Raw genomic sequence first — 9,663 nt, forward strand, 5'->3', positions numbered from 1 at the left:
TTAATGCCCAGTCAGTAATACAGAATCAGAGCTATCTTCAAAGTATAGTCTGTCATGATATTGTGTTGTCAGGTTAACAGAAACAAGAAATATATTGAAACATCCTTTTTAAAAGCATTCTTACTGTTTTTTTTATTCTTTATTATCTTTAGGATAAAATGAGCCCACAAGATCAACTAAACAGACATCTGACAAGACCCCCTCCAGATTACAAGCAGTCCAGAAGAGGGCCTGCTGGGATACACTCACCTAGTCAATATTCAGGTGATGTATTTGTTTTGTTTTACATCTCAGCAATTATATATGCAGTCTGCTTGGTTCCCAGCATTCAATTAGTTGCTTTTATAAAAGTATTGAGAAAAGGATGCTAAGGATGGAACTGCCAGGTATAAGAGGAAAAGAGGAATGCCTAAAAGGAGGTTTGTGGATGTGGTGAGAGAGGACGTGCATGTGATGGGTATAACAGAACAAGAGGCAGAGAACAGGAAAATATGGAAAAAGATGATCCACTGTGGCAACCCCTAACAGGAGCAGCTGAAAGAAGAAGAATTCTTTATGTTCTATTAAGTTTTTTATAACATCCCATCCTACGTTGTAGCACTGAGAAATAGCCAACCCATTTAAACTGATTGGTAGTACTAATATATTTTGAAAATACTGTATTTGGAATTATATGAGACAGCACACTCACATGATGCTATTAATTTTCTACAAATACAAAAGCATATCTTTTGAGGTTTTAGTTAGTAGCACAGTAGCCAGTCTATAAATTGATCGATCATCCCTGAGCTATCCTCTGCTGACAGAAGTTTTTAACATTTGGGTTATTCTTGTTCTCTTAGTTATTCATGATTTTATGTATTGATGAACAACTTGTATGGTTACTGCTAGTGTCTACATTTATGCATTAATGATTTATTTATACTTCGCCTTGGATAAAAGATATTGAGTGACATGGTACATCACAGCTTCAGAATCCTGAGATCAAATCCTGGTTCAATCGATGTCGGTTTGGAGTTTGTAAATCTACTCAATGACAATGTGGATTTTGCTATGGGTACTCCAGATGTGAGTGTTAAATGGCAGTTCTAATTTTACCCAGGGTAAAACCCGGGGATTGTTTTCTCCATTGTGCCCAATGCAGTTTGACTGCATGAAGTCCTAAAAAAAATTAAATTATAATATCAACACAAATTGTTACTGTGTGCAAAGAAGGAACAAGGTTGAGCAAAGTGGGGATCAGGATCCCTTTCCTTCCACGGCTTCAACAAATTTACATGGTAAACTCACTCAGCTGGTCATCCTTAATTTCATGTGGACCCTGTCAACAAGTTAATAATTTGGAATGCAAAGTGGGAATGAGGACCATGACTTGGTCTCCTGGATGGAATTCATGAACTGTAGTGCATGCGCAATTTTTTCCTTTAGAATAGGCCTATGCAATAGTGTGGGTTGGCTCCACTCTCCCAATACCCATATTGGTAGCCGCATCAGCTATGTTGTAACTAAGGGATGGGCCTCGGCAAGTTAGGACACGCCGACAGCAAAGGATGGGTGTAAAGTGCTAATGGTTTTATTAAAAATGCCTTTAAAATACATTCAAAAAGAAACAAAACAGTGCAGTGTTCTCCCGTCAATAAATAAATAATCCCATAAACAAACAAATAAGCATTCCAAAGATCATAGTGAAGGTCTAAAAATGCAGTAAATAGTTTAAAATCAGAGGTAAAAGCAAAATCAGGATTCCTTTGTATAATCCCCAGAAACGAGGCATCCAGGATGTACCTCTGTCTTTTCTCTGGCACAGCATCCTCCTGGCTGTTGCAGTCCTGCCTCTTTTGCCCGGTTTTACCTCCGTCTTCTCACTCCTTCTCTCTCACTCCCCCTTCAGCCTAGCACGTCTTCCCTCGTTGTCTCCCTGGCTTACCCTTCACGGATATCGCAGTTGGCGTAGATGTCAGCAACTTCTGTCTCTTTCTCTTCCAGCTACGGCTTCCATCACAACTGCCTCTTTCGGTGTGTCTGCTGTGACTCCCCAAGCCACCTCTCCCATCTTCCTCTCAAACAACACAAAAACAAGGTGCCTACTCGATCATCCCGAGCTACCCTAAGCTGTTCAGTGGGTTACCTATCCGCCCCAAGAACAACGATAACTCATTCCTATGTGGGGACCTGAGCGCTTGCCTCCATTCTTCTGTACTGGCTGACAGAGTACTACCTTCACCTTCTATTCGGCTACTTTCTTATTTGCCTTCTCTTTCTTTTTGGCTCTTCCTTCTCTCTCTTTATCGTCTGACTTTCCCTAATATGCCTCTGTGGGTGCAGCAACTCTAAGGCAAACCACGTGAAAGCAATGAAGCAATCAAGACAGACCATTCCCTCTCGTACTGGTGTGCCCCATTTCAATCACTCCACAAACTGCAGCTGTGCCAGCCTGCACACCCATGGAGATCAAGACGGTTATTTATTTATCTGTTTATTTATTTAAACACTGGGCCATCGGTTGCTAAGCCGTGGACTCTCTATAACACAGCCTATTCTTTTCAAATATATTGTGTAACTGCACCATATACTGTAGTATATTAATGGAAGGGATGGCCTCTTCTTCACAACTTTGTTTTAATATATCCAAATATGAGGGGAATTCACTGATCCCAGTGACTTCCATCTTCGCTGACCACCTTGTGTAACATTTGTTTGAGCATCTGAAAAAAACGCTCTACTAAACCATTAGTTTGAGGATGGTACACTGAAGTTTTTATATGTTTAATTTTGAGTAATTTGACAAGCTCCCTGAACATTTCCGAGGTAAACAGCATCCCTTGTTCTGCTAAGACTTCTTTAAGGATGCCAACACACATGAAGACCCCTACAAGTTCACATGTGATAGTTTTAAAATTCTCAATGGGATGGCTTCAGGATAACACGTAGTATAATCTACCATCACTAAAATATATCTATGGCCACTAGCAGAGGGTTCAATGGGACCAACTATGCTCCACTACATGGTAAATTTTTTTTTTTATAATACAAAGTGTGGTCCCTGTGGCATGGGATAATTCATACATTGTCCATCAATTAGAACTACTTCGTTCATGGCAACCTTTAGGGACTTGTCATTCCACTGCTCCCTTTTAAATGAGGCCAGAGTCTGCCTAAATTGAAAATGTAAAGCTGATAAGGGATATGTGGTTGCCTCAAGGAGTGGAGTAATGTCCCACCACACAGCACCATCTCTCTCCATAGATATGTCAGAGTGCAACTCCAGAACATCACACTTGTCCCAGTGAGTTGCAATATGGCCCATCTCAACAACTGGCTGTAAGAGCTTGTAATGTTTCTTTGCCTTCAATTACCAGGCACAGCTACCCAGATTTTCTGTGTGACAGCCTAACAGTGTGAACCACCAAGGGGCACACCTCTCCCCAAACACCTGACACAGAGCCTAAGTCCAGCACACAACACATGTTTATTAAGAGTGAGAAACCTTCCGACTCTGGCTCTCCGAATGCAAAAGTGCTCCAGGTGTTCCACAATCTCCTTCTGGCCACACTTCTGGGTGTGGTGGCAGCCATGCAGAGTACTGTAGGGCTGAGACGTTCTCCATGCACTCCCCCAATATTGGCCAAGGGCCCTAAGATTAAGGTTCCATGCTCCAACCCTGTGGCACCACTGTTAGCCAGGGTTGGAGCCTGGAACCTCAACACTCTTACAGCCCTTGGCCACCATTGGGGGAGTGCATGGAGGTATTGTCCCATGTAAGCTCCATCTCCCAGTCATTGTGTTGCGAAGGTGTTCTGGCCTAGTAAGAGTCCCAGCTATCCATCACAATATGTAATGATACACTGGGTGGACCTTAACCATGGAGTTTCCCCGTAAATACAGGTCAGACTGATTGTTACGGATTACACTGTTGCCGAAGCAGATATCGGCGTGCAATAACAGAAATGTTCCTGCTGGAATCAATGAGCATAGGGCTTTGTGCCCATTCATCATCACCATTTCATCATGCGGCAGAGACAAAAAAAACAGTACCTCTCTGTTTGTGCCCCCACTGCAGTCCATAGACTCACCAAAGCAGGGGCAGTTAGAGATTGTATATCCCAGCTCCCCGCACTTGAAGCCTATAGATGCAGATTAGCAGCACTGGCTGAATATATTTTTCTATAAGCCACAAGAATGGTGCCAGTATGTGTGCCCATTTTGCACGTTCCCTAAGATAATGGTTGGCAGTCTTTTCGAACACCAACAAATAGGTCTCAGTGTTGTCATCAGGGTGAAGTGGCAACAATACCTGGAATGGTCCCATCTGGATGTCCCACTGAAGACCGCCACGAGTTCAGCTATGTACCTCCACCTCAGCAAGCTGATTCTATTGTTCTCCCACCTGGACCATCAGGCATTCTGGGAGGAAGAGGTGAGTCCAGGTGAACAAACCCCAGAAGTGGCATCAGAGGTAGAACGGTGTCAATCTTCCTTTCTGCAGATGGAGAAAAAGAAGAAAGAATGTTATTATGCAGCACCTGTCTCGGTGGAGAATTAACATGACCCTTCAAGCTGTTTCCCACTCACACACGCATGACTAATATAAGAAATATAAAGCATAGAAATGAAAAAAAGAATGATCATTCATTAAACTTTACTAGTATAGATGTCAAGGATTTCAGTCAAAAATTGAAAAGAAAAGGTGTAGATATCAGTCAAATGTTGCCTTCTTACAGGAGACCGTTAATGTTACAATGAACATGTATTCTTCAAACTAAAGGAGGAGAAGAGGGAATATTGCTTCAAAACTTAATCCCTTTGGGGAGCAGTAGCACAGGGTGTAAACATAGAATCGGAAGATACATCTCAATCAGAAAAACAAGCCAAGGTCGTAAATGGAAGGACAATAATCAAATAAACAAAGGGGAGAATGTGAGACAAAATTGTAGATTGAGAAATACAGCAGGAGAGCTAATAACCAAAAATAAATTCATGTAACCTGAGTCAAAATGCAATAGGTAAATCAAAGAAAGAACAGAAAATAATGCATAATGCATAACCTAGAGAGATCATTAACAGTAATACAGCTAGAGTTTACAGAATGTTTTGATTTATGTACAAGCAAACTTGAACAACCAGGAAATACACAACAGTGACCATTATACCATTGCTATAATAATGTCACATGTGACACACTTTAGGTTGTCCCACTTAGCAACCACCTGGCAAACTAAAGGCATCCATATTGAAAATAAAATGGTTCTCGGAAGACTTATTTCATAATTAACACCTTCAAAAACATCCCAAACAAAAACAAATAATTTGATAATTAAATTCCTTGGCTACCAAAAATCCCAAAATCATATATTCCTTATTTTCTGAATCTAAAGAAAGGCTATAAAAAACAAAAATCAGATCACGGGGGAACCTGTAGTTTTTGATATACTGGAAGGCACTATATTATTTTAATGAGAAAAAACAAGGAGATTAGAAAATGAATAAGTGATGTTCTTTCTTTAGCCTCCAGCATGTACAGTCACATACATACTGTATAATTACAGGAGATTTAACTGTGCACTAAACCCTCCTTTAGGTTGCTGAACTTCACTTCCAACCAAACAATCTGAAACTGCCTCAACAATTATCTGTACTCATATTCAAGACAATATTCTTTCTTCTCTTTCGTTTCTTCATGGTTAATCACACCTGGCTGCTTTTTTGTCAATAACAATGTACTGCAAGTTGTCCAATCTTGCAAATATAATACAATTTTTAATCATAATCCAATTATCCAAGAAGGTAAAATATCAAGTGCTACAAATGTATGTCTAAATTAGCCACTTTACAAATGTAAAGTTTTGATATATATATATATATATATATATATATATATATATATATATATATATATATATATATATATATATATATATATATATATATATATATATACACTGACCTTACCTATCTATGGCCCTGTAAAGGGACATCATTTACAGGAAATTTCTAGAAGTATTATTCAAGAGTTTTATTTTAACAAATTCACAGGCATCCTGTACCTACAGAACATTATTAGCAACAGAGGTTGCTCAACACAAGATATTATGGTATCACAACTTGACAATGGTTTGTTCTGCTTCTTTTAATTCAATTATTTTAAGTGCCAATGTTTTCATTTGATTCAGTAAGTTATTTGACTCAAGTAAGTATTTGTTTTTAATGCGGATATGGCAAGATGCAAGAAGAGCAAACTCTTGCGAAAAGAACACCCATTAACTTGAATGTATTTATATTTGCAGGTGGAGGGAGTGGACTTTCAATTGGTATAAACTCCAGCCAGTCTCTGACAAATACTGCCTCCAATCAGGGTTCTTTGCAGACAAGTTCCTGCCAGATTGTTAGTCAAGGCACTAAAATGGTACCTGTGTCTAATGATAAAATGTATGTTGGCAGTCTTGATCCACAACAAGGGGCATTTAATCTTCCAACTGGGGTGGCAGCCAGCCAGCAACATGGAAACCAAAACCAGATAGCAGTGAACCAAAACAACCCCAGGTTTCAAGCTCCTGGTAACCTTGTGGACAGCATTTCTTTTGTGTCTGCACCAGTGGCCAGTAGTCAGCATATGAGACCACCAGTGAATCAAAAAGCTGCAGGCTTACCAGGACAGAGATTTGCAAACATGATGATCAGTTCTGGCATGATGACATCTAGTTGGGCTTCATCTGAAGGAGCCAAGCAGACTCTTACTTCACTAATAGGGTGTAGAAGATTTCCAAATACTTTACAGTCTCATCAACCTCTGCAATCTGAAATGGCCAATCAGCACTTTGCACAGCAATCAATGGCCCCGCCAAATCATATGGACACAAATGCTGCCATGCGGACAATAAACCCAGTGAACCAGACCACACTTGCTTCTGTTCAAGGACCTACACCAAGACCTAATCAACCAAGAATGACAGCAATGCCTACGATGGGCAGCATGAACCAGATGACTCAATCCCAGAGCATAACAGCAGGCACATTTCCTGTCTCCAATCATAATACGCAAAGCTTTTCAGGAAGTAGTCAGAGTAATGACATGAGCTTTGATTTCCTCCAACAAGGTGACAACACTGTGCCAGTAATCAATAGTGATTCAGACTTTATAGACTCTCTTTTAAAATCTGGCACAGGCAATGATGACTGGATGAAGGATATTAACCTGGATGAGATTTTAGGAAGTCACTCCTAAATGGTAAAAGATTTGGTTATAAAGTATATGAACATGATCATTTTTGGAAATCATGCAGGAAATCAAAGGGGAAAGGCTGACTTCAATTGTTGTTGCTAACTGATGTCATACACAGTTGAAATGTCTACAATAAGCCTTTACATTTCTTTTTTTTTACACTTTTGTAATATTGTATTATTTTTTGTAGTATTATTAAAACCCAGAAAATCTGGGATTGTAACCAATAGTAATACAAAAAAACTCATAATGTTTTTATACGAATATTAACACATTCTAGAGAAATTTTCTTGCCTGGTGTGGCTTATTACAGGTTACATTCAGAATCTGCTAGAAAGACAAACATCACACTACTCTCTCCTCTTTTTAACCCACAACTTTAGAGTTTGTTGAGGTCAGATAAATTCATGTTAAAGATGAATCAGTTTAGCTTACCTGCCTTTCAACTCAAGTGAAACAGATCTACATCACTTGGTTGAGTTAAGAACACATTTGAGGCGCCTTTCACTATACGTTCACTGGACATGAAGGAAAGCACTCTGCAAGAACTATCTCAGACTCCATTCATTTTCGAAATCCACATTATTCACTACAAAGGAAGTGAAAGACAGACCCTATCCAATCAGCATCAGGAATAAGGCTGAACATCACACTGAGTGAAGTACCAGTCTATTGTAAAATATCATGTGCTGTAATTCACTAAGCAAAAAATCCACTTCAGAAAAAAAAAGAACCATCTACACTTCAATTCACAATACAATACACTTTCTACACTTTAAATTAAAAAACAATAATACCCTTACAAAAAACGTTATTCCCTTTTCCAGGCTTTAACAGTGTGGCCCACAAAGTTGATCATTCAGTCTGCATCACTGCTTACTGTGACCTTGAGTACTAAAGCAGTAGTAATATATAAGCAAGTGTGCTGTGCATTTGAAATACTAAAATAAATGCGTATATGTAATGTGATGTTGCCATCCACCACATTTCATACACTAGGCCAAACAATACATGCCCAAGTTTTCTAGTCTACTAATTCATTTCGACTATTTCTTTTCAGGTACAGTATGATGGTCAATGTTTAATCAGCATTATACTCTTCCTAGAATTCACACATAAAAAGTAAGCAATCAAGCACTGCTAAGAATATAGGTTACAGAAGATTTCAGGTTTCCTGACAACAAGATAAGTTTCATATTCCATGCTCAATGAAGTAACTTAGCATGATTGGTAAAGCACTGAATAACCTGAATTAGGATCAACCCTCCTTCTAAATTGTACCACATAGCAAGATGTAGTTTAAAAGGATTGCATGCCTGCTACTTGTGTGAAAATGCCACATTAAAGGGATTGTTCAAATCTTGCATTTTTTGTAATACAGTCTAATGTGTCCAGATCCAATTGTTAATTTACTTAGTCACTTAATCATAACAGTACAGTAGTTTAATATTTAGAGTGCATATTGGTGCAGTGTAAAAAATGCTCTAAACTGATTTAAATAACTGTTTGACCTCATCTATGCTGCTGGTCTGGACATCTGGAAAGGGACAATGTCAGAAAATGAAAAGAGGTTTTTGCAAAGCAAGAACTTTTAGTTTTTATTTACTTGAAATAACCAGTTTAAATCTGTTTATAGTGTTTGTGTGTATTCCACTGATATTTTTGTCTGCATCCATTTAAAATGGCATATTGAATATTATTATATTAAATTAGATTATGATTTACCAAACAATTCCAAATTTTTTATACTCTAAGTCTGGCTGAACAACCTGCTTGTTTTATTAATGCAAAATTATGAAATCAGATACATCTGTTTTCCTCATTAAGGTTGTGTAGTTGGAAATCTGCCCCACAAATGTGCATATCATCAGCAGCAAAACGTGACTGATGTAAGGACTTGAACTTGTACCCCATGGAGACTGGGCTAACTGCATTCAAGCATTGTCCGTGTTTCTAAAATAACAATCTTTTACTACAAACATATTCAGGAAGTCTCTTCCAGTTTTAGAAGCTGCTCATGTGAATGAATGCATCTGTGGTTTGTTAAAAATTGAGCATTAAATCCCATATTATAAATGTCATCCTAAATTCAAGCCACTTGCCTAGATTGAATTGTACAGATTTTACTATTAACATTATGTAAAGATTTGTAAAGTATGTTTTGATAAACAAATCTTATTCTTCAGAAGATTATATTTATACTTCTGTGAATCAAATGTAGTAAAATGTTATATTTTGTACTGAACTTACAGTATGTTATTTCTTTGAGTGTATTTTGAGTGTTTTGTGTGCATGTGGAGAAAGTGTGTATGTGAATGAATGTTTGTCAGTGTTTGTCTTTACAGTGTACAGTATGTAAGAATTGTTTGATTATTATTGTCAAATGTCACATAAATGTTGTTAAGTCCCAACATTAAAGCAACTAAATGTTTTCAACTGAAAAA

The 9,663-nt window shown here is 38.2% G+C and overlaps 1 protein-coding gene across 2 annotated transcripts in view; it reads left to right on the forward strand.

Annotated features, from left to right (window-relative positions):
* Positions 1 to 9,663, forward strand: part of zmp:0000001236 (mastermind-like protein 2) — a 345,085-nt gene extending 335,422 nt beyond the window's left edge. For both annotated transcript variants that reach the window (XM_039744326.1, XM_039744327.1), the window contains 2 exons: positions 153 to 264; positions 6,285 to 9,663. In XM_039744326.1, the coding sequence (XP_039600260.1) occupies positions 153 to 264; positions 6,285 to 7,222 (1,050 nt within the window). In that variant the 3' untranslated portion in view covers positions 7,223 to 9,663. The remainder of the gene's footprint in view (positions 1 to 152; positions 265 to 6,284) is intronic.

Source organism: Polypterus senegalus, chromosome 2 (genome assembly GCF_016835505.1).
Source record: "Polypterus senegalus isolate Bchr_013 chromosome 2, ASM1683550v1, whole genome shotgun sequence".
NCBI classification, from domain to species: domain Eukaryota; kingdom Metazoa; phylum Chordata; class Cladistia; order Polypteriformes; family Polypteridae; genus Polypterus; species Polypterus senegalus.